At 38.8% G+C, this 26,398-nt stretch overlaps 1 protein-coding gene across 4 annotated transcripts in view; it reads left to right on the forward strand.

The window, feature by feature from the left end:
- Nucleotides 1-26,398, forward strand: part of SSH2 (slingshot protein phosphatase 2) — a 245,111-nt gene that overhangs the window by 125,876 nt on the left and 92,837 nt on the right. Inside the window, exon 1 of one of the 4 annotated variants that reach the window (XM_029210907.1) lies at nt 9,586-9,908. The exons of the other annotated variants lie outside the window; for them this stretch is intronic. Coding sequence (XP_029066740.1) covers nt 9,781-9,908 — 128 coding nt within the window. The 5' untranslated portion in view covers nt 9,586-9,780. Of the gene's footprint in view, nt 1-9,585; nt 9,909-26,398 lie in introns of those variants that run through there. 4 annotated transcript variants of the gene reach the window in all.

The raw sequence follows: 26,398 nt of genomic DNA on the forward strand, positions 1-26,398 counted from the left end.
TATATATATATATATATATATATATATATATATATTTTTTTTTTTTTTTTTGTACACGGGCCTCTCACTGTTGTGGCCTCTCCCATTGCGGAGCACAGGCTCCGGACGCGCAGGCTCAGCGGCCATGGCTCACGGGCCCAGCCACTCCGCAGCATGTGGAATCCTCCCGGACCAGGGCACAAACCCACGTCCCCTGCATCGGCAGGCGGACTCTCAACCACTGTGCCACCAGGGAAGCCCAAACCAGAATATATTTAATGCTTATGACTTGCCTGGCACTGTACTAGGCTCTATGAAGTCCACAAAAGAGAGTTACTGTACGTGATTTGCTTCAGCAGAGAGATAAATTATGTGGCATATGTGACAAAATAGAGAATAAGACCTTGAATAACAATGCAGATTATAATGCTAAAGGAGGGACTTCCCTGGTGGCACAGTGGTTAAGAATCCGCCTGCCAATGCAGGGGACACGGGTTCGAGCCCTGGTCCAGGAAGATCCCACATGCCGCGGATCAACTAAGCCCGTGCACCACAACTACTGAGCCTGCACTGTAGAGCCTGCGAGCCGCAACTACTGAAGCGCACGCGCGTAGAGCCCGTGCTCCACAGCAAGAGAAGCTACGGCAATGAGAAGCCCACGCACCGCAATGAAGAGTAGCCCCCAATCACCTCAACCAGAGAAAGCCCGCATGCAGCAACGAAGACCCAGCACAGCCAAAAATAAATAAATAAATATATTTTTAAAAAAATAAATAAATTCTAAAGGCGTTAGAAAAGAGTCATAGCATACTATAAACCAGGAATTGATCATTGGACTTAATCAGAAGGCCTCAGTTCAAATCCTAACTCTGACACTTGCTATATAAACTTGGGCAGGTCCCTTAGTTTTTGAGCCTCAATTTCCACACCGATAAAATGAAGCTGATAATCCCAGCTAGCTCTATTTACCTATACACAGGATTTCAGTAAGAATCAAGTGAGGATGTATGTGAAAACACTGTAGAGTTTTTAATTAATGAAAGAGCTGAGAATTGAACCAGGCCTTGAAAATATTTTATACGTGGATAACCTGGATAAAAATAACTGTGTAATTTTGTCTCAGAGAAGGAATAATTTGAACAGAGAGGAGAGGGAGACTCAGATATAGGAGGACAGGATAGAAACCACCTAATTATGCAAGGATTTGTTTTGGGAGAATGGGTAAAAAATATTTACACCGATTGTGTTGGAGAAGGGATGGAGTTGAGAATAATATGCCATAATGGCTGGATTACAGTAGGATTTAAATTATGGTGGATCTGGGACTTCCCCGGTGGTGCAGTGGTTAAGAATCCACCTGCCAATGCAGGGGACGTGGGTTCAAGCCCTGGTCTGGGAAGATCCCACGTGCCGCGGAGCAACTAAGCCCATGCGCCACAACTGCTGAGCCCACATGCCACAATTACTGAAGCCAGTGCGCCTAGAGCCCATGCTCCGCAACAAGAGAAGCCACCACAATGAGAAGCCCATGCACCACAACGAAGAGTAGCCCCCACTCGCCACAGCTAGAGAAAGCCTGCACACAGTAACAAAGACCCAATGCAGACAAAAATAAATTAAAAAAAAAAAAAGGAAATAAATAAATAAACTATGGAGGATCTGAAGGCCAGAAGAAGAGCTTGGACTTGATCTGAAAGGGAATAAGGAACTATTTGGGGGTTTTAAGTAGGGGATTATTATAAAAGGGTTTAACTCATTTTGATAATCAGTATCTAAAGTGCCTGGCCTTAAGGTGTTCAGGATTAGTCCAATTGTTTTAAGTTACTCTGTCAATAGTATGTTGACAGATTGAATTGGACACATCTCAGTTTAGATAAATGGATCTGAGACTGGATGAATTGGACACACCTTAGCCTAGAGTCTAGGCTTCTAGTCACCTAGACATTAGTCTGGTTCATCTTTTCCTTAACTGTAGCAAGGAATAATACCTCCCCACCTAGTAGGTTTATTTAAAACATCAAATGAGATGATGATCCCATGATTAAACACAAATACATTAAATGCCTCCTTCATGTAAGATGCTTTGTAAAAAAAAACTAGGGAAACAAAAATATGTTTAGATATAAGTGCTTTGAAAAATGTCTTGGGATGAATAGGAGTTTGAAATACAGAGTTCTAAGGGATCTGGTAGCAAGAGGATGGTATACAACAGCCAGAAGATCATCTTACTGCTATATTTAGTACTGGGTTAGGTCCCTATTATTGTCAGGACCTGCTAGCTATAGCTAGGATCAAGTAGAGGAGAAAACACCAGGTGCAGGAAGGTAGGTATTTAAGGTCCTCAGGAGTTCTTCCTTTGGCAGTAGACCTTTTCAGACTTAACCTGTTCGGTAGTGAACCTACATAATCATGCAGACAATGTAGAAGACTGATTAACAAAACAGGTTCTGGAGCCAGAATAACTGGCTGAGTTTGAAATACTACTGTATTACCTTAGGCAAATCATTTAACCTCTCTGAGCCTCATAAAGATAATAATAGAATCATAGGGTTGTTTGTGAGAATTGAGATACCGCATGTAAACTCTTAATAGAGGATCTGGTACACAGTGAGTGTCAGCTCAATAAATATCAGTTATTGTTTTTACTTTCAAGACCTTCTCAGCTCCTCTAGATTCCGTATTATGTTACTCCCAAATTTATTTCCCATTTTTCTATCTCTGTCTCACCCCATTTCAGGACATTGATAGTATTAGGCCACATTTGGCTTATTCACCTATAATGTCTTCTACATCATTAGCATCAAACAAGATCTTAAAACATCTTTTGAATTAAAAATTATCTTCAAAATAGTTTATGTACTATATTTTTTACAGTCTATGTAATTCTTTTAAATTAATTGTCTATAATATAGTTCTTCATATTTTTCTTTATAATTTAGTATATTTCTCTAGTTTCCTTAAGCATGTTTTACTTTTCTCATATTATACACATATACGTACGCATGTGTACGTATATATACATATATTGATATATATATATATATATATTTTTTAGCGCAGTATGTAAAACGTGTAGAAGAGAATCTTGGGCCCTGAGTTAATTTAATAGATCACAGTGTGGGAGGAGACACAAAGATTCCAGTGGAAAACAAAAAACTAAACCCTTTAGGAAGGCAATTTGATAATGTCTGCCAATTCCTAAGATGTTTAAAATATTTTAACTAACTGCCAATTCCACCTCTAGGTATCCATCCAACAAATATATTCACATGAATGCCCAAAGATTGTGTGAAAGCATGTTCATAGTGATACTGTATATAATAGTAAAGACTGGAAACAATTTAAATGTTCATCAGTAGAGGACTATTTAAATACATTATATATAATTGTAAAATAGAATACTATGCACTCCTTTAAAAGAATGAGGTTCATCTTTATAAACATGGAAAAGTGTCCAAGATATAGTGATAAGTGTGTGGGAAGCACAAAGCAGAATAATATGCATAATATAATTATGGCTTGTGTGCATGTGTGTTTCTTAAAGAGCAGCTACAATATATTAATGTTTGCTTATGCAAGGAAAATTTCTGGAAGTATTAACAGTCATCCCTGGGAGTAGGATGATGGGGATGAGAAGAGTGACTTTTAGTGACTTTTACTTTATCTTTCAGAATACTGAAAAAAAAATGTTTTTGAGCATGTGTTTAAAAAATTTTTTTTAATGTTTAAAGAGATTGTGAGGATTAAATGGTTAAATGTTTTGTAAGGTGTGTTGGATGTGAAAAGTGATCTATAAATGCCTATTATTTTTACTAAACAATAGAGTGTGAGGCTTTTGTAACCTGAAGAAAGCAGCATTTCAACATCCCTTCCTACTAGAGCATATGGTTAAGACTATGAAGGATGAGTGCCTTAGATCTGCCTCTCATGGAGTTGATAGGCAGATCTTTTCGGTATTCCCCATTGCTGTTATGGTGGAAAGTTCCCTAGAAAGGATTGGAAGGGCTCAGTGACATTGTTTAATCCAGTGTTTAAAACTATTGTCAGATATTCTTTTAAATAAAACTATTAGCCTTGTGGTGATTGCAAAACTTGATCGCTTTTAAGAGCCTTTGTTTACAGAGTTTAGTGTATTGTATTGAATGAAGAGTGCCTTTGACTAAGTGTAGCAAGATACCTCTAGGTACTGTCTGGGCAACAAGTTTGAAAATTAGGGGTATTATCTTGAGAGTTTTATCCTAGCATTTTACAGATTAACAGGAGACAGACTGTTGTGCTACTCTAGGTAACAGGCTTTTTGTTTTGTAACTCTTTAAAGTGTTGGTTTTCTCCCTTTTGACCCTCAGGAGATTAATTTACTATTTATTTCTCTAGATCAAGCCCCTTAGAGAAAACATAAAAATACAAATAGGTCTTCTGATTGGTATGATCATTCTTTCTTATGACTAGGTATTTAAAAAATAAAGTTATATAAGTTAATACTATTATTTCAAAGCTTAAAAAAAACAAAAGCAAAATCCCAGTAAGCACTGCAGATCTCATGTTACTACAAGATGGCATTATATAATTAACTGCCTGGCAAACAATAATAGTAAAGACTTCCTGAATGAAATGGTGGTATATAGGGGAAGTTTATTTGTATTTTAATTTTCATTCATTCATCACCTTCTCATCCCAAATACAAACAAATACAATGCTTTCTGTTATTGGAAGCTGATTGGCCAATTTATGGACGGTAAAAATACAAAAATTTAGTGCTGTCCTGTTTACAAAGCACTTGTGTCTGTGTATCTTAGTAAACCTGGGAGGTAAGCATTACCATCCAACTTTAAGATTAAAGGAATCAGGGCTGGAACAGAGTAAGTTTTGCCTGTGGACAAAGTAGCTAGAGTCTAGAACTTTCTGATATCAGATTCATTGCCATTTTAATGTTGCCCGCTTTAGCTGTTTTTCAGGTTGGTGGAAAAGAGCATAGAGGATTATCTCTAGTCCAGCGTTTTCATTTTCTCAGTGAATAAACTAAAATGCACAGTGGACTTTACCTGAAGGTTGCCAGACTGACTTCAGAGTCCCCTTGCGCCCCCCCCACACGCACACACACGCTTTCTGAACAACCTAAAGAAAAGCACATAGGTCCTTTACCTTAGAGAAACACTCAAAGGGTAAGATACATGGAAGAGTTAGAAAAATAGAAACATTTTAATAAAAATGTAAACATTTATTATAGTCCTGCACTCTGATCTAAGATTCTTCATTGAACGCTCCAACTCTCTGAATTTATTCCTGAAGGGCAATCTCCTCAACCTTTCCCTTAGGTCTCTTAAGCTTACAGAGCCACTAAGGCCAAAAAGTAGATTTTTGTGCCAGACACTCTTTTCAGTGCTTTATATGTGTTAATTTAATTAATCCTCCCAATAACTTCATAAATTAGGTACTAATACTGAGCCCTAGATTAAGTAGCTATTTAAAGTTCATAGCTATTGGTGGCACTAGGATTCAAACTCAGCCGATTAATTCCAAGGCCAGAGTTTGTTGGGGTTTTTTAATAAACTTTAAAAAAATTATTTTTAAAGTTCTTTTTTAAATTAATTAATTTATATTTATTTTTGGCTGCATTGGCTCTTTGTTGCTGCGTGTAGGCTTTCTCTAGCTGCAGTGAGCAGGGGCTACTCTTCTTTGAGGTGCGTGGGCTTCTCACTGTGGTGGCTTCTCTTGTTGCAGAGTATGGGCTCTATAGGCACATGGGCTTCAGTAGTTGTGGCTCATGGGCTCTAGAGCCTGCGTAGGTTCAGTAGTTGTGGCGCATGGGCTTAGTTGCTCCACAACATGTGGGGTCTTGCCGGACCAGGGATCGAATCCATGTCCCCTGCATTGGCAGGCGGATTCTTAACCATTGTGCCTCCAGGGAAGTCCAGCCAGAGTTTTTAACTGTTGGACTGTACTGCTTTGAACTAAATGACTGCATTAAGTGGATTAAATCCATTTTTCAGGATCTCCAGATTGGATGAAATTTCTTTCCTAAGGTTCCCGACTCTCCCAAAAACAGACTTGGGATATTTCCTTAGGGTTTTATTATCCCATTTTACAGATGAAGTTAAGTGACTTGGCCAAAATCTTAGATTATTAAATGACTGTGTTAGAACTAAATTTAGGTCCTCTGGTTTCTAGCCTGCAGTTTTTGGTACTATAACATTGTCACCTTTTCGCTCATTAGCTATTGTCAATTCAAGTGATCCACCCATGTTGAAATTTTGTTACAGTAACAAAAGCTTGTTCACATCCTTCACGTTTCACCTTTGGACCTGTCCTGGAGTACAGTTAGGTCAGTATACAAGTCTCTGGTTTTATACAGTTTTACAGTGTTTATACCTTATGGAGGGACACATGGAAACATAGTAATGGAAGTATCTTATAGATACCAGAGACATCTATTACTTTAAAATTTTTCAGTGCTATTAATATATGAGTCTACAAAAAATTTAATTTGATCATAGCTAATGCTGTCAAGAGCCAAATTAACATTTTAGAATATTCATATTTCTGACCCTTGAAATAGTCAGCAAATGACATGACAAAATTCATTTCAAGTCTACTAAATTCAAGCAACAGTATAAAGAAATGCAGTGATATTTCTTCAGGGCCTTTGGGCAGATTTTTTTTTTTAGAGAAAGCCCCTTCTGACTTCATGTGGAGTAGAAAACTAGCTTAGTTTATTTCATGCTGCTCAATTTAATTTGGAATCATTTTTGAATTCCCAGATGCTTGGGTACAGAGAACTTGCTCCCTAGAGCCTTGTTTCCTGACACTGGAGAGTAAAGGATTAAATTGAGCTGAAACTAAATTGATTGACATTTTGACACTCTGCAGATTGTGAAAAGAAACGGAATTTGTTCAACTTTTTGAAACAGTAGTAGAAAGAACTATTTCCTTAAAGGTACTTCAGTCTGCAGAGGTGATTTTTTTTTTTTCCTTAAAAACCAAGAAGCATGTTCTAGCACTTTCCCAATTTTCTATATTACAGTTCAAAATGAGAATTTAACTTTGAAAAGCTTTTGAAAAGGCCTCGATGGGGGTGTTAAAATAGTCTCCTTTTGTTGGACGGGCACTGACAGAAGTCTTTTGAGGAGAAACAAAGGACTATGCACTTATGGGGTGTCACTATAGGAACCTATTTATAAAAGACAAGTATACATATTTATGAAATCTTTATCTCTAGCGTTTTTAAATGCCAGAGATATTAAGTGTTGCATTGAGTAAGATACATTTCCTGCTGAGTTCTTTTTCCGGCAGATACAAATGATTACCATGACATCATCTTTTCCTAAATGGCTTCGTTTAAGTGTTGACTTCAATAAAATCCTATCACTGCTGTGTCATGAAAGGAACTGGACTCACCTTAACAGTGCTGTTCCAAACAGCCTGCTACGGTTTTTTTGTTTTTTGGTTTTTTTTTTAAATCACTGCAGGAGGCTGTAATAAATTACAGCCTGGAAGAAGTTTCAAACTGGCAAGTTTGCCAGATATTTAAAGCAATTTATTTTGGGGTGTATCAGCAGATTTTTTCTTACACTGCCATTTGGGTGCCTGCTGACATAGCCTGAATAAATCTTTCAAAATTTTTCCTTCCTAGAGATGGATGAAGATGATGATGCACTGGACTCCGAAGTCCACACCTTTTATTCATTAACTCTTCACTTGCCAACTAGTTCCTTCTTAATTTAGATATCTGTTTCTGGCATGAGTTTGCAATATTTCCAGTCCCTCAGTGCCTTGGCAACAACTTTGTTTTATGGAAGGATCAACTAACAAAAGAAGGATTCTGGTTGTAGACATAGAATTTAGATTATTTCATTACTAGTATTTTGAAAATTGCCAAACTTCCCAATAGGAAAAGAAGTCTGAAATTTTATATAAAACAAAGACTTATTTCTTCTTGATTCAGCATATGCTGAGTAGTAAAGTGAGTTCTTCCTAATTATAGTCTCTTTTATAGTTCTACTTTCTCTTATTATTTTTTCTTATGATCTCTTATGATAGTGAAGTCATTTTTTTTTAATTATTGATTTTTGGCTTTGGAATTCCTACAGCAACTTATATCGATGTATATTTTAGTCAAGTATTCATAAAAGCTAAAAATACTGATGCCCAAAAATACTTGTTCTGATGAGACAGTGAGGACAAGAGATAAGGGAGCTAACTTTTTTTAAAATTAATTTATTAATTTATTTATTTTTGGCTGCGTTGGGTCTTCGTTGCTGCGCATGGGTTTTCTCTAGTTGCAGCGAGTGGGGCCTATTCTTCGTTGTGGTGTGCAGGCTTCTCATTACGGGGGCTTCTCTTGTGGAGCACAGGCTCTAGGCACATGGGCTTCAGTAGTTGTAGCATGTAGGCTCAGTAGTTGTGGCTCACGGGCTCTAGAGCGCAGGCTCAGTAGTTGGGGCGCACGGACTTCATTGCTCCGCAGCATGTGGGATCTTTCCGGACCAGGGGTCGAACCCATGTCACCTGCATTGGCAGGCAGATTCTTAACCACTGCACCACCAGGGAAGCCCAGGGAGCTAACTTTTACTGAGTGCCTGAAGGGGGCCAGTCCCTTTTGTAAGCCACTACACATAGCAGAGTGTGTAGGTGAGAGAGAAAAGAGATTCTCTTTTTACAGAGCTGGTCCCTCCCTGTTCAGGTGAAAGGCACTGCTCAGCGAGTTGTTAAGGAAAATCATAAAGCATCAGGGAATAGGGTTTGGTGGGGAAAGCCCTAGATCAGGAGTTATAAAACAGGAGTTCCTATCTAAGTTCCTATCTAAGTCAGTTACAAATAAGATCATCTGGCTAGACCCTCAGTGTTTCCACATCGGTACAGTAAGGATATAACCTCTAGCCCGTCTTCCTCTCTAGATCATTTGGCACAGTAGTTGTCAACCAGGCTGCGCAATGGGATTACCAGGGGAGCTTTGAAAAATACTAACTTCTAGATCCCAACTTTAAGAGATTCTGATTTGATTTGTCTAGGGTGCAACCGTGCATTGGGATTTTTTAAATCTCCAAAGGTGGATTCATATGTGCAGTTAAGGCTGGGAATCCTTGGTTTGGAGGATGGTTAGTAAATTTATTTACAAGCATTAGCAGCTGTTATCGGCAGTGTAGATAGACTTTTTTCCCCATCATAGCTTCAACTGTTGAAAAAAAAAAATCCAGTTTATCTCAGCATTTTCCTAGTCCGTAGCACATAGGAAGCCGTTGATAAACATTTATTGCATTTGCGAGTGTACAGCCTTTAAGTTTTAAGGTCATTTGAAAAATGGGGTTTGGTTGAGGTTCATGCATAAAGCAGATTATGAGGCAGGACCTTTCTGTTGAAACATACCAATGAAATGCGAGCCTTTCTGGCCCACCCCCCGGCTCCCTTCACTCCTTCACCCAAGCCGAGGTGGCTTGGGGCCGACCCTGTTCCCCAGGCTCCGACGCCGCAGCGGATCCGGCGGGTGCTAAGAGCTCCGGGGCGGGGCGCCCGCGGGGCCCGACCCTCTCGGGTCTCAGGACCCGCCCCGCCGGCGCGCTCAGCCCCGCCCCGCCCCGCCCCGGACGCGAGTTGGGGCGGGCTGCTGGAGGCTCCCGGACGCCGGGACTCCACAGCCGAGCCCCAGGGCTACGGCAGCTGCTTCCGCGCGACCCGGCGGGCCCTCTTCTGCCGCCGGGAGTCCGCGCTGCCCGCGCCTCCAGTCCGGCGGAGCCCAAAGCGAGCGCCTCGTGCCGGAGCCGGGCGGGGGCCGGGATGCGGAGCTGTGCGCCTTGAGCCGGCCCCATGACCCTGAGCACGTTGGCCTGGGAGAGGAAGGCGCCCCCCGCCTGCACCTGGAGCCTCAGTGGCCCCGACATGATCCCCTACTTCTCTGCCAACGCGGTCATCTCGCAGAACGCCATCAACCAGCTGTGAGTGCGCCGCGCGCCCTCCCACCCTCTGTGAACGCTCGGAAAGTTTGCTTTTCAGCAGCCGCTTTCCCCCGGCAATTGGGAGCAAGCAAGGGCGAAATCGCATCCTGCTTGCTTGCAGGTCTTGGGGCGTCTGGGGGCATAGTGAGGTGGAGAGGAAGGGTAATTCTTGGAGGGAGAAAGTGTCCTGGGGGTGGGGAGGCGGACAGAAAATCCTTTGGGAGAATTTCTGGTAAACTTTGAGAGAATCTGAAAGTGAGGTCGCCCCAGGGAAATTGTCTGTGATGACTGAGTGACAGCCGTATGGCATTCGGGAGACTTGGGCTGAAGGGCGGTCAGTAGCTCTGAACCGCCGGCCGGAAAAGCTCGCACTCCCTTGCGGGTCCTGCTGGGGCTCAAGCTCCCGTGTTTGTTGTTCTGTTTTCTTGTTTCAAATAAGTTTGCTTGTGACCATAGGTTTCTGTTACAAGCCGTGCACACAAAGAGAGGCAGTTCATTCTTAACACCCGCTGGTTGTAGTCTGAAATTATTTCATAAAACTGGATTTTAGTAGTTTGGCTCTTTTTCTTTTTGTCTCCGCCTGTAGTAGTACGTGCTAACAACCCAAGCCTGTATGCACACCTTCAATCGCCAAAGTGCAAGATTCATTTGCATCTTTAAATCTTAACTGTTTTCAAAGTCTCTAGAGTTGTTTCTCCCTTCCATTGTGGTTTAGTTATTTCTGAGAACTGTGTGCTCAAGCTTGTGGTTAGTCTCATCTCACAGTTAGGGCGAAGTAGAGGAACTCTCATCTCACAGTTAAAAAGGGCGAAGTAGAGGAACTCCCATCTATTCAAGTTGGATCCTTAAACTAGTTGAGTGATTTAGGGTTACTTTTAGATAGCAGCAGTTTGATCTTTGTAGTGTATTAGCACTCATTCGGAGTAGGTTCAAGGAGAGTCACCTACTGAGGTTTTCCCAGACTCCTGGCACTTGAGCAACTTCTCTTTCCCTCCCAGGTCAACCCTAAGGAACTTTTTAGTTTCATGTCCAACAATAGAAACTTTCCATTATCCCTTAGTAAAGGTCCCAAGAATAGCATGTAAAGTGAATTATAGATAATCTTAAAGCTAATTTATTATTTTAACTAACTGTTTTGCTCTCTTACCAAATCAAATTTGCATTTCAACTTTTTTCCTTTGTGTTGATTCATGGTGGCGCACCGAAAAAACAATATCTTCCCGCAGTATCGTGGTTTTACTGTTTTGTATTATAAACTCTACAGAATTAAATCAACTGTTTACTTGTATTTTCCCTTAAAAAAAAAAAGACAAGTGGAGTGAATAATCTGAAAGTGGATAACCAATCTCAAAATAAGTGTTCACAATACTTTTAAAAAGTAGTGGAAGCAACCCACATGTCCATTAATGGATACATGGATAAACAGAATGAATATTATTCAGCCTTAAAAAGGAAGGAAATTCTGATGTATGCTACAACATGGATGAACTTTGAAGACATCATACTAACTGAAATAAGCCAGTGACAAAGTACAAATACTGTATGATTCCACTTATGTGAGGGACCTTAGAGTAGTCTGGTTGCTAGGGGTTGGAGGAGGGGAATGAGATGTTTGTGTTTAATAGGTACAGAATTTCATTTGAGGAAGAAGAAAAAGTTATGGGGATGGATGGTGCTGATGGTTGCACAACAATGTGAGTGAATTTATTGGCACTGAACTGTACACTTAAAAATGGTTAAAATGGCAAATTTTATATATATTTAACTACAGTTTAAAAAAAAGGTTAAACAAAACTTAAAAGGCAGAGCTTCTAAGCTTTGTGGGGAAAAGGAGTTTTGAATCTTGCTTCCTAGTGTGGTCAAGCAAGTACAGATTTCTTTTCCTACTAATTAGTGACTTTGGGTAAGTCATTTGAGTTCAGTTTCTTAAACTGTAAAATGAGGATACGGTGGTTCCTACCCCAGAGGATCGTAAAAGATTATATGTGTGGTAACAATTTACAAACTGTAAACCCCTGCCCAGGAAAATATAATTGAAATTAAACAAAAACTATTAGCTGCCATTTATTGACGACTTGCCACTGTGCTAAGTTTAATGTGTATTATTATCTCATTTAATCATCACAGCCACCCTATGAACTAATTTATTCTGTTTACAGATAATGTAGCTGAGGCTTAGAGAAGTTAAGTAATTACTCAAGACCATATAGCTCGTAAATGACAAAAATGTCCTTAGAATCCAGATGTTTCCTAGGCCAGTGCTCTTAACCACTAGAAAAATGATCTTCTGTCTTCGTAGTTGCAAGGCCACTTTTGAGACTTACGTCTTAGGAGTTATCTTTATGTGCTGACATATTCAACTTAGTAGTGAAAACATTTGCTACACGAAGAGTTTTGCTGTTAAGGTAGACACTCTTTTAAAGAATTTGCAGAATATTTCTCTTTTCCTTTTTGTCTCTCTTTTACCACTTTTTTTTTTCTTAAGAGAGTTTTGCTAATATTCTCTTCTTCTAAAGTGTATTTATTAGTATTGCTTTAGCCATCATTTTTATTTTACATTTATAGTGTTGCCCAGCTCATCATCATTTAAAAATCCTTAGGGGCTTCCCTAGTGGCACAGTGGTTAAGAATCCACCTGCCAATGCAGGGGACACGGGTTCAAGCCCTGGTCTGGGAAGGTCCCCCATGCCGCGGAGCAACTAAGCCCGTGCACCACAACTACTGAGCCTGCGCCCTAGAGCCCGCGAGTCACAACTACTGAAGCCCTTGCCCCTAGAGCCCGTGCTCCGCGACAACAGAAGCCACCGCAGTGAGAAGACTGCGCACCCCAGCGAAGAGTAGCCCCTGCTCGCCACAACTAGAGAAAGCCCACGCTCAGCAGCAAAGCCCGCGCACAGTAGTAACAATAGTTACTGTCATAAGTGTTAAATTTTGTTAACTTACACACATTTTTGGCACCTAATGCAGAAGTTCTTAATTTTGGGTCTATGGTTATTGAAGCCATGAATTGGCCTTAGAAGCTTAATGAACTCCTTGAGATCATATGAAAATGTTGGGTAAATATATTTTTAAAAATCATATTCTCAAAGTCATGTGATATAAAAGGTTAAGAATCTCCTTCCTGGGACTTCACTGGTGGTCCAGTGGTTGAGACTCCACGTTCCCAATGGAGGGGGCCCGGGTTCCATCCCTGGTCAGAGAGCTAGATCCTGCATGCCCCAACTAAAAGATCCCGCATGCTGCAACTAACACCTGGCACAGCCAAATAAACAAACAAACAAATAAATCGTTTTTAAAAATCTCCTTCCTGAAGGGAAATATTGTTTCTAAGGCCTGATACAGTAAAAACTTAACTGGTGTGAGCATTTCCCTGTGGTGCCAGATATGTAAATAGCAGTGATGAATGGGAGCAACTAAAAGATTAAGATTTAAGGTCCTTAAGTGAAGACTGAATTTTAACTGTATGCTTGGGGCAGGGGGTACCATGACACCTGAGTACTCTTAGGCCAGTGGTTCTCTTGTCATTGCTGAGGACCCACTCATAAGAGCTTTTTTTCCTTTTCTTGTTTGCTGCCTCAGATTTGCTCTGGGTTTAGAAACCAAGTAAACCGTGTAACAAATCCCATGAGAATTGTGTCAGAGTAAAAAGACCACAGTGAGATCTTAGGGGCTTCCCTATGGAGAAAGTTAATGACCTTTAGAGTAGGGCCTTTGGATACCTATTTTGGTGATTTCACAGGCTCTTTCGAATTTCTTGACTTTTAACTGTGTGTATATACATATAGGTGAAATTAGAGAATAGCTTGGGTATTACTGTATGTTATTGGGAATTATATCATCATTATTAGATTAAGGTCTCCCCTTACCATTGTGTAAAACTCACCAAATATAGTGTTATTTCTTATGTATTCAGAGAAGAACATTAAGAAGTGGTTGAATTAACTCCAGAAACAATAGTTACTGTCATAAGTGTTAATCCTACTAGAAAAATATATGTGAGCAACCCCGAGCATCATCTGATCAAACTTCAAGAGTCTTGGATCAGACTGCTCAAATGATCACGAACAGTTCCGTACCCTTTAAGAATCTACATATGCTTTTAAATAAAACAAAAATCTGAAGTTCTGAAAAATATGGGAGCCTATGTTATTTTTTTTAAACCTATGTTATTTTTTTTTAAACCTATGTTATTTTTAGAGAGCCAGCCTTCAATCTCTGAGAAGTGAAGTTGCTAAGCAAGGGGCCAAGGCTTTTCTAATGTTATTGTTATATGCCAAACAAATAGCTTATCGACAAATAGGTGATTATTTTTGTGTCCTGAAAAGTTCAGGGAAGGATCAAGAATTAGTAGATAAAATGCTGGCAAAGGCTATCATTAAAGCAGTGTTCCCATTATGAAAACCGCTGATCAAAAGTCTTGGAACTTAAAAAAAAAAAAAAAAGTCTTGGAACTTGGAAGCTTGAGACATTGCTTGATTTGTTAATGAGGTTACCTTGAGCTTTTTATCCTTGACCCAAAATACTTGTATTTATTTACTTGGTTATGTATATGAGTTTGACTTCCTAGCTTCACATCAGTGCTTTCTGAAGTCAAGCTCAGCAACAGAGGAGCATATTGAGATGATTATCCAAAATGTACCTTTTCATGAAATTGAAAGGTAGAAACAGCTTTATTTTTTGTGTTTATTAGTGATAGTACAAATGCTCTTTTCAGTTCTGCTGTGTAGTTATGCAAGTGATTTCACATGTGCTCATCTCTGAACTTAAGCTTGCATCAGGATCACCTAGATGGCTTATTGAAACACAGACTGCTGCCTACACAACCAGAGTTTCTGATTCTGTAGGTCTGGGGTGAGACTAGAGAATTTAAATCTCTAACAAGTTCCTAGAGGATGCTGATGATGCTGATCCAGGGACCACACTTTGGAAACCACTGCCTTAAAGTATTCCTGTGAGGCAGATTGGGCAAGTCATTATCCACATTTTGTAGAGTAAATAAACTAAAAAATCAAAATGGTGAAGTGATTGCCACAGGGATTACATGATTTGCTATTGGTAGAACTGAAACTAGAAGCAGCATTTCCTGTCTCCAAATCTAGAGCTCTTAACGATGCTGCACTCAAAGTCCTGATGCTTTGTATATATGTGGGAACATTTCTTTAGATAAAATTCTAGCAGTGGAATTTCTGGGTCTGATGGTATGTACCTGTTAAAATTTCGATACATGCTGCCAAAATGCTTTGCATTTTGCTTTGCCAATTTGCTCTTACAAGCTATAAGTAAGAGTATATCTTACTTATATACTTACATAGGTATCTTCACCAACCCTGGTAATATTAGTGATATTAGATAGCAGTTAATTTTTTACCGAGCTCTTACTGTGTGCCCGGCATTGTTTTGAGTACTATGCATATTACCTCATTCTCTGTTCTTAACAACTTTGACTTAGGTGTATCCTCAGTTACACACGAGAGGCACAGAGATTTTAAGTAATTTGTCTAAGGTAATACAGCCAGGATGCAAACACAGACGGTCTCACTCCAGGACCCCTGCTCTTAAACACTCCTCTGTTTGCACTTCCCTTACTATTGAAGAACTTTAGGATCCTTTTGTATTTTTATTGGTCTTGCTCATTTTTCTTCTATAATTTACATGTTTGTACTTTAACCATTTTTCTATTGGTAGTTTTTTTCATGTAGTACTCTGTATATTCTGAATATGTTTTAAAAATACTTTGCCCAGCCTATTGCTTGTCTTTTAATTTTGCATCTTGTATAAAGTTTTTAATTTTTTTTCTTTTTTTAATTTATTGGCTGCGTTGGATCTTTGTTGCTGCGCACGGGCTTTCTCTAGTTGTGGTGAGCGGGGGCCTACTCTTTGTTGCGGTACACAGGCTTCCCATTGCGGTGGCTTCTCTTATTGTGGAGCACAGGCTCTAGGCATGAGGGCTTCAGTAGTTGTGGCTCGTGGGCTCTAGAGCGCAGGCTCAGTAGTTGTGGCACACGGGCTTAGTTGCTCCGTGACATGTGGGATCTTCCTGGACCAGGGTTTGAACCTGTGTCCCCTGCATTGGCAGGTGGATTCTTAACCACTGCGCCACCAGGGAAGTCCCAAAAGTTTTTAATTTTTATGTAGTAAAATCTGTCAGTATTTTCTCTTATGATTCCAGTTTTGCATCTGGCTTTTACCCTTCCCACCCACTCCCAGGATTATAAATACTCTTTTGTATTTTTCTAGTATGCCTACACTTTAAAAATATTTCACTCTTTAAAACTGTAATTTATCTTCACAGGCATACCTTGCAGATAATGCGGGTTCAGTTCTAGACTACCACAATAAAGTGAATGTTACAATAAAATGAGTTACACGAATTTTTTGCTTTCCCCATGCATATAAAAGTTATGTTTACACTGTAGTCTGTAAAGTGTGCAGTAGCATTATGTCTAAAAAAAAACAATCTGCTTACCTTAATTTTAAAATGCTTTATTGCTAAATGCTAACCCTCATCTGAGCCTTCAGCAAGTCTTGATCTTTTTGGTGGTGGAGGGTTTGAAATATTGCGAGAAATACCAAAAGGTGACACAGAGACATGAAGTGAGCAAATGCTGTTGAAAAAATGGCACCAGTAGACTTGCTCTACTCAGGGTTGCCATAAACCTTAAATTTGTTAAAAAAAAAAAAAAAGCAGTATCTGCGAAGCGCAATAAAGAGAAGCACAACAAAACAAGGTATGCCTGTATTTATTGTGTGAGGTCGAGCTTTAACTTTACCTTTTTTCCAAATGGACAGTCATTTATTCCAATACCATTTATTTAGCTCATTCTCACTTCACTGATTTGAAATGCTATTCGTATTATATATTAAGTCCTATTGACATGTTTTGTTTCATACACCAATACCACATTTTTACTTAATGTAGATTTAGTGGACATTTTGATATCTTGTATCACAAGGCCTACCTCAGTGGATGTGTTTTTTTAATATCTTAGCTACTCTTGCTTATTTTCCAGGTAAGTCTCAGAAACAGATTGTCAATTTCTACTTTTAAAAATCCTATTGGGATTTTGATTTAAATTGTACTGAACTAGGTTTAGGAAGAATTAACAGCTTTATAAAATGAGCCTTCCCGATGAGGAATGTGGTATGTGTGTCTGTTTATCCACTGTTTTTAAAATGTCCTTCATTTAAATTTTACACTTTTCCTCATACAGTAGTTACACATTTCTTATTAGGTATATTCATGGGTGTTTTATAAAGTTTTTGTTGCTCTTGTGAATGAGCTCTTCTTTCCCATGATGTTTTCTAATTAGTCCCTGTAGGTGTGTGGTAAAACTGGTTTTTATAGTATTTGCTTTTGTATCAGACCACCTTGCTAAACTCTTAGTCCTAATATCTAATAGATATTTTAGTTGATTTTCTTGACTTCTCTGGGTGGATGATTATATCATCTGTAAATGGGTTTTCTCTAAGTGTAACGCTTCATTGCTTTGCCTTAGGCTTTAGTGTAGTGTTAAAGAGGAGCCATGCTAGTGGTCTTATCTTGTTTTCCATTGTAAAAGGGGTGCTTTTTATGTTTTCTAAATAGATGTATTGTGTGCTGTAGGTTCCAGCATAGATCACTTTCCAAGTTAAGGATATTTCCTACTATTCCTAATTTCAATTTTTTTTTTTTTTCGGTATGCGGGCCTCTCACTGTTGTGGCCTTTCCCGCTGCGGAGTGCAGGCTCCGGACGCGCAGGCTCAGTGGCCATGGCTCACGGGCCTAGCCGCTCCGCGGCATGTGGGATCCTCCCAGATCGGGGCATGAACCCGTGTTCCCTGTATCGGCAGGCGGACTCTCAACCACTGCGCCACCAGGGAAGCCCTCAAGTATTTTTAAATTAGATATAGTTATTGAATTTTATTACGTGTTTTTTGGACATCTGTTGGAAGGATAATATTTCCCCCCCTTTCCTGGGAATGCAGTGACACGTTGAGTTGCAAAAGTTGAATTGTCGTTTCACGCTGTTTGCATTATTTGTTAACATATTGCTGGAATTGGTTTACTAATATTTTAAGATTTTTGCATTCAAATATTTGTTGAATCTTTGGTGCTCTCTTTGTCCAGCTTACGTATGATTTGTTGAATGATTTAGGTGTAGTCTTTCATCTTTTTCTAGCTCTAAAACAGTTCTTTAGCAGAAATTCTGTACTTTAAAAGCCTAGAACCAAGAAGTCCTACTCCAAATGTTATAATTTTGTGAAATTGTTTTGCCTTTCAAATTCTTAAATTTCCTTGTTCTATTGTATAAGTGTGTTTATCGTCCATGATACTTTTAAAATCTACATTTGTCCTCTGCAGAAATGGATAAACATAATTATAATAATTGATAATTCAGTGATTGAAGCCAGGCATTCATTTATGATTTAAGAACTTTTTTTCCCCTCGTTGGTGGGTAAAGAGACTAATAATAATATTTTTAAAAGGCATGAGATGTCTGTTTGATTTTAAATCAGTACTGTTTTTGTGCTTGTTTCTGATCCTTGAATAGGCAATATACCCTTAAAAGGTAGAATATTATTTAAAAGGTGCTCAAATAAGTTTACATCAAGTGAATTAATCTTCTAGGTGTTATGGCCTTCAAATATGAAGGAGAAGTTAATTGTCAGAGTAAAAGGTGCATTTGTGTTTTCATTAGCAGTGATAACTTTGTGTGGCTTTATCCGCACTTGTGCTGCTTTGAAGTCAGTAGAGCAGTAATTGGCTTGGAACAGAGAGGAAAAAAGCTCTCAGATTTGGCCTTACTGGAAACCAGTTAACTGAAGAGTAACTCTGCATAATGAAGATGAACAGGAATGGCGAGGTTGTGATGCACTCAAGGCAAGATTTCTTTGATAAATCTGAGTGAATTTTTTTTTCTAAATTACTGTTCTTCAGATTGTGTGCTCACCTGTAATCACTCCTGAAATTGGGCAATTTCTTTAGACTTACACTGAGAAACCATTGCCCAAAGCCAAATAATTAAGGATGCTGTCATTCTCTGGCTCCAAGAGCTGTTGAACCTTGGAGTAATGGAGGGGCTAAACTACAGATCCTCTTGCTCCCTCTCTTCTTGGGTTTCTCCAGTAAATGTGAATCTTCTTAATTACCTTATGTAAAATTGCCTTGGGACTAAAGAACAGTGGTGTAGATGCTATCACATAATGTTTCTGGATTTCTAAGGTGAAAGCAAAAAAATAATAATCAGTATCTTAACTACTTTCAGATAGAGTTAGAGTTAGCTTTGCATTGTTAGAATTACACAGGATGTTGCTTCCACTAACATCATTAGATTTAACTTGAAGAAATGTGCTAAAAACATCAAGGCCTTTTTAGGTGTTCCTGTGATTTGGAAAGGATGTGGCAGATGATTTATAAATAGATTGTTAGTACTGCACACCAAAGGGCACATTTGGGCTCACTTCCTTTTTGCAGGTTGTGCAAATTGGGCAACTCTTGTTTTTTGCATTAATCTGTTTTTAGAGGGGTGTGACCCTTCTTTTAGTAACCTGAGGGATTTGGCATTAGTTATGTGTCTGTTAAAGCCACAGAATCCAGAGGCTTGTATTCCTCTCAAATAAAGAGAAACTTCAGTGTTAGCCTGTACTAGAGTGGGGTTTTTTTAAATTGTAAGTTCAGTTTTCCAGATGTAGAAGACATAGAATTATTTGATTATTTTTTTTTTTTTTTGATGATGAGCGAAATGGTTCAAATTGTTGCTTATGTTTTGGGGGGAATAATAGCTGCCTCATTTCAGGGGACTGTGGATAGTTAATAAGAAAGAACAATAAAATTTTCAGTTAACGATTATGTTACTTTTGTCATTTGTACTTAATGTTTATTGACAAAGATTCATGTGGATATTCATGATCCGTAGCAGGACATTTCAAGCCCTGAGAATTATAATTGTGGACTTCATATCGCTTGTCTTCTGTGGTGTCTGTATTCTTAAAACTTCATGCCACAGATAGGCAGGCCTGTTTACAACCCAAGAAGCCTTCAGTACCTCCACAAAAGGCTGATCGGGTTTATGAGCTTAGCATCTTATCTGTGCATCTCATCTCTGTTGTTCTTTGAATTTTGTGTGATAAAAGCCAGTTGATCTTCATAAGGAATAAACTGAATGAGAGTATTTATGATTTTTCTTCACTGATTTTAAATAAGTATCACTTATAACAGAGAGCTCTTAAGAGAGATGTCATTTCTTTGGGACTCTCCTCTGTCCCAGGTACCTTTAAATTACTGTGTTTCTCCTAAAATATACCCAATTCTCATGAACACCCCAAAATTTTAACTTCCTATTATTTTAGGGGAGAAACTTAGTTTGAGAAGTTGGGACATCTATGGGAGAATGTGAATTCTCAGTGTAAATTTTTCTTCCTAGGAGGGGAATGAAATAGATTTAGACGATGTGTGAAGCTCAACTTTTTGGACGTCCCTTTGACCAGATTTGGTATAGATCATTCTATCAACCCCATACCTGTGATGCTTATTCCTCCCCATTAAAATCCCACATTCAATTCTTAAAGTATCCCATTCATTAAATACTCTATTTAGAGATTCTTAAAAGGTGTCTTGGGTCATGTATTCATTATCTTACTTGTCATTTGTTCTTGTGGCTGATAGTAATAGTCTGGTGTTTGGAATGAAACAGACCTGAGTTCCAATCAGTTTCACCACCTGTAAGCTGTTTGACCTTCAGTATGTTCAACATATCATAAAACCACCATGAGCCTTGGTTTCCTTATCAATAAAATGGAACTTATAGTGTCTATTAATATTAATGTTCATTTAAGTTAATTAAATGTAATATTTATAAAGTACTGCAAATAGTAAGCACTCAGTAAATGGTAGCTAATATTTTTGCCCTTTTGACATGAGCCAAAGTATAGGAGAAAGAGTTAGAGTGGTATGCCAGCCTGGTGGTAAAAATTCCATCATATGCATAATTGTCATGGGAGATACAAAGAAATACAAGACATGGTTCTTGCAGTCAGGATGCTCAGTCTGTTGAGAGATATAAGACAGATCAATAAAAGGATAAATAAGAACACAATTTAGCACATGCTAAGTGGCAGATGAATGGTGCAGTTGGTGCTTTAGGTATTCAGAGGACAAAAAGTTATTGTAAATGAGCCTTTATGGTAGGATTTGAGCTGGAATGCTGACCTTTTTTTCTGGCCCTCTTAAATGTCTTGATCTGTATAAGCAGAGGTAAAGGGTACTTGAGTGGTGAGAGAAAAGGAAGACTAATATGGCAGATGTCGGGCCATATTACAGATAGTTTTCAGTGAATGACTGCTATTAATCATTTGTGGTAAGAAGGAGAATCTAGAAATGCTTTTGTATAGACTGATAATGTTCTTTAGAAAATAGGTATGAGCATATTTGGGATATATCATGTGGGCAGAATTTTAATCACGTTTTTATCGAGCACCCACTGACTACACAGCACAGTAACCAGCATTTGCAGGCTTTACATAGCTTATGTAGGAAGGCTGCCAATTTTACAAGGCTGTTGTTGAATTAGTACCAGTGGTTGGTAGCGCAGTGTGAAATCCCCATGGGCAGCATAAGAACAGAAATCATTAAACTATCTGCTAGTGGCTTTATGGTTAAAAGAAAGAAAGGAAGGAGGGAGGAAAGAAAGAAACATTCAAGAATTCCAAAGCAAAACCTCATTCCCTGCTTTCTCCAGGTGCATAGCTCTAGATATTGTTACATCAGCACCATGTGGTAGGCAAGGTGGTTCCCATGGCACAGAGGGCTTGTAATATTTCCAGTGGAGTGAGCCTATAAGGGGAAGGGTGTGCTGATTTTGTTCTTAATGGCTTGGCTACCAGTTTAATGGCCTGGTTGTCAATTAATGGCTCATCTTATTTAGAGTTGTATAAGCAATGTACAGCTCCTTAGTTTAAGTACACATGGAAACCATCCTAGTGGACAGGGGGATCTTTTACACGTATGTAAGTAAGCCTATAATTATATATCAATAAAGACCAAGGACTATATAAATGCCCAAATGATAGTTTAACAATATTGATTCAAAGAAGAGTTACTGCAGCTACTAAAAATTTAGCAGATTGTGTCTTATTATACTCTCCTGCACTGAGAGAATTGCCAAACTGAGACTGTATTTATTTCCACTTAGTGATTCTAACTAAATGAATTTAAACCCAGTGTAATTTTTTTTCGGAGTTAAAGAAAAACTGAAGATTGTAGACTGGCTAGTTATCATCTCTCTAACTTAAAGATTGAAAGCCATTGTTGTTTTAATCATACTTTATTACTTACCTCCTTGGAAATATACTTGAGTATACCCGTTGAGAACCTACCTTAGTCCTGGCTATTCATGAGTTGGGGCCTGTTCACTTTTGTGTCTCGCCTGTGGTCAGCCTCAGTTATCTTGGTAGTCCGCCGCTATGCTCACACTGCTAGAATTCTTTCTTGCCATTTTACACACTTGGAGAAGTTCTCAGCAAGGCCATATGCCCTGTTTGTCAGAAAATGATAGTGTCGTAAGAATGTTTATTATGCTTTTTAAAGAAATGATAACATCTAGTCTCTTCCTCAACTAAAATCAAAATCAACCAATAAATTTTGAATATCAGTGCTCCTCTTTATGGCAGTCTTACAAATCCATTTGAGGAAATTTTTCAAATGGAGAATCTTTTTTGCTTTAAAAAGCCTGTCTACCTTATACACAGTAAAGTTGATAATATCTCATTCTTTACCACCCACTCAGCTTAAAAGTGAGCGTGTCCTGGGTGAGTGATTTTTTTTTTTTTTTAATGGAACTGGTCTTACTGGTACTTAAAATCAACAAAGCAAAAATATTGGTTATTTTTTAATATTGCAGATAATGCATGTTTATTATAGAAAAAACAGAAAACACTGAGGCATTCCTCCTCTCCCCCCAAAGCATTATCCTTATTCTTGTCTCCCAAATATGTTTACTGTTAATACCATCCAGGCATTTCTATGTATGTGTATACTTCTATTTATTTATTTATTTTTAAAAATGGGATTGTCCTCTATCGTTTGCTTTGTACTCTGTTTTTCTTTTTTCACTTAGCATATTGGGAACATCCTGTCATTGTCCTCAAATGAGTTTCTTTCATATCCTTTTTGAGAGTTGTTTGTTTTCCATAGAACTGAATTCTGTCTGCCCTGTTGGTGCACATTTTGATTGTGTTCAGTTTTTTGCAGTTATAAACAAAGCCTCACTGAATGAATATCCTTGTGCCTAAATCTTTACACATGTCCCTGAAGGAAATACCCTAAAATTCATTTCTGGGATTGCTAGACCAAAGGGTATACATATTTCTAGAGTTTTTGATATAGATTGCCGGTTTGCTCACCAGAAATGTTGTACCAGTCTACACTCATTACTAAAATGAATTTTAGTAATTCATTTTCATAGTGCTGATAAAATAATAAAAAATAAAATCAAGGTAGATACAATTTTATCCTTCAATTCATCTGAACCAGTTGGAGAGCCAGAAAAGTTGATCCTTATTTGTCTTTCCTATCAGGAATTGCTTTCATACCCAAGCACTGATGGAAAATTTGTAAGCTATTTGAGTAGACCTTATGGAAAGATGAAATAATAGCACATTGATAAGATGAAGAAACTAATTATCCCAAGATGGTGTTGAATATATCTGTAGTGTTTGTGAATTTAGGTTTGCTCCCCATGTTTTTATTTTATTCTAAAATCATCACCATTTTTTTTTTCACCATTTTTGACTTAGAGATTTCTGAGCCAAAAGATAACTGACATTTACCTAGGGTCCTGCAGCAAATTAACCTTGAACATTTCATTGTTTTCTGTTTAGGAAGTGTTAAACATCATTGGGATTTCCCAAAGTTCTATCTTATTAAGGATACTGAAATTTTAAACGATGACCATATACATTAGTTTGTTAATGCTTGTAACTATACTTACAAAGCTAGAATTTCCTCATCTTGTTTATAGGAAGCAGTGGGTATATTTCTCAAAGTTGAGGAGGTGAACTTTCTAGGGAACAAGCCGTTTAAAATCTTGAAAAACAAGTTTTCATCTTTGAGGCTATTTGAATATTGAATATAGGAGAAAGGAGAAGAGTGTATGTATTTCTCTTTTTTAAAATAAATTTATTTATTTTATTTTTGGCTGCGCTGGGTCTTTGCTGCTGCACGCGGGCTTTCTCTGGCCGTGACGAGCAGGGGCTACTCTTGGTTGCCGTGCACGGGCTTCTCATTGCGGTGGCTTGTCTTGTTGTGCAGCACAGGCTCTTGTTGTGTCGCACGGGCTTCAGCAGTTGTGGTGTGCAGGCTCAGCAGTTGTGGCTCACAGGCTTAGTTACTCCACGGCACGTGAGATCTTTCTAGACCAGGGCTCAAACCCGTGTGCCCTGCATTGGCAGGCGGACTCTTAACCATTGCACCACCAGGGAAGCCCAAGAGTGTACGTATTTCTTAAAGCTCTTAAAGAGTCTTTGAATGTCCCTGCAGATCTAAATAGTACTCAGAGAGGCTTCTGGCAGACTTAAAGAAAAAAGATGGGAAGGAGAAAGGAATGTTAGAACGCAGGCCACGTTTGCATGCTGGATTCAGTAGTATTGGTTGCCTGCCTCTGTCTGAAACCGAGCTCCTTCCTTAATGAAGGTGTGTGTTTAAATCACAGGCGGGGAAAGTTTTGGGGTGAAGTTTCACTTTTTTGTAGTGGCAGCAGTCCTGGACATGCTGCTGGAACACAGAGGATGAGTTCAGCACCTTCTCTACAGATGGTATCTCTGCCCACAGCTCATCTCTTTTACATAGCAAGCCTTTGTTCTCTGGAGAGTGGACGTCTGTGGGTTGGCCAGTCCAACTCCTGTCGGAGACTGAAGGTGACTGATAAGAAGTCCAAAGGTCAAAATGGACCAATGTGGGGTGAGTCTGGCTTTAAGGGGGAAAAGTATCTTTTTGGCCTGCAGGCATCAAAAATTGAATTCGCCGCACGGGAAATGTTCAGTTCATCAGCTTCAGCCTTTCAGCTTCAATCAAAGAAAAGCTGTCTCTCAGTCCACAGGAGCAGGAAAGAAACAAAACATTATTTAAAGAGTGTGCTTTAATTGAACTGGATTGTGTTAGGGCTTTCACTTCAGAGATGATTTCTGTGGCACTGTCACTCTGCGTACTGTAAGGTAGCAGATACTAAATCAAAAACTGAAGATAATCCACAATCACTGGGGTCTTTTGTTGGGTTTCAGAATGAAACGTCAGTTAGGTTAGATTCAGGTACTTCATTTGCTGACGTCACCGTTTGGCCTGTTATTAGGACGTGATGGACCACAAAAATGGGAAAGGCAAATAATATTTGCATTTCTGATTTGGTCTACTGCTTTTTAATTAAATTGGCTTTTACTAAGTATTTTGTTAACTTCAGAATTTAGGTACTACAAATATGTGATCACCAACCTGATTAAAAGTCTACTTGTTAGTGATTGTCCTTTAAGTTAGTAGTGGTCCTTGTATGCAGTCATTAAGATTGTAAGCTATTATCCTGTCCTCTAGTCTAGTGGAAAGACTGCGAGCAGGACTAGCTATATAATTTGCAGGGCCCAGTACGTAATGAAAATGTGGAGCCCCCTGTTTGAAAAGCATTAAGAATTTCAAGACAGCAACAGCAGAGCATTGAATCAAGTGCAAGCCCCTTTCAAGCACCAACCTTGTGCAGCTGCACAGATCGCACATCCATGAAGTGGGCCCTGACCTTGGGATATGAAGTTAAATATAGACTCGGGACTTCCCTGGCGGTCCAGTGGCTAAGACTTCCCCTTCCAATCCAGGGGGTGCGGGTTCGATCCCTGGTCTGGGAGCTAAGATCCCACATGTCTCTTGGCCGAAAAAAAACAGAACATAAAACAGAAGCAATATTGTAACATATTCAATAAAGACTTTAAAAATGGTCCACATCAAAAACTTAAAAAAAGAAAAAAAGAAATCAGATATACTCAGTGTTGATCAGAACTTTGCTACTTATTCTACTTGCTGCTTGTTCTTTGCTACTTATTTGTGTCTATTTGAACCTCTGTTTTCTCTTTCCATTCTGTATCTTCCTTTTCTGTCTTTTCATGTTCTGTTCCATCCTGTCACCAGAGTTGGAGAACTTGCAGCAAGAATTGGGAGTATGTATACTTCTGCCCATAGTTCATGTGAACACGTTCTGGAATAATATTTCCTTCCATTTGGCTGGTGGAACAAACAAGGTTAGGATTTTCTTTAAGGAAAGGTAATTAATTGATTTAACTAAAAATACATATTCTGTGTCAAAGTTTAAAAAGTGCTTTCACAATTAACGTATCATTTAGTTCAAACAATTACACTTTTGAGGTAGCATTTCCCCCCACATTTTATACGTAAGAAAAGTAAGCCTCAGAGAGGTTAAGAGATTTTCTCAAGGTCAGCCAGCTGGTAAGTGAGGTTCAAGTCCATCCCTTGTAAT

This window comes from Monodon monoceros, unplaced genomic scaffold (assembly GCF_005190385.1).
Source record: "Monodon monoceros isolate NGI ecotype Baffin Bay Population unplaced genomic scaffold, NGI_Narwhal_1 Super_Scaffold_9, whole genome shotgun sequence".
NCBI lineage: Eukaryota > Metazoa > Chordata > Mammalia > Artiodactyla > Monodontidae > Monodon > Monodon monoceros.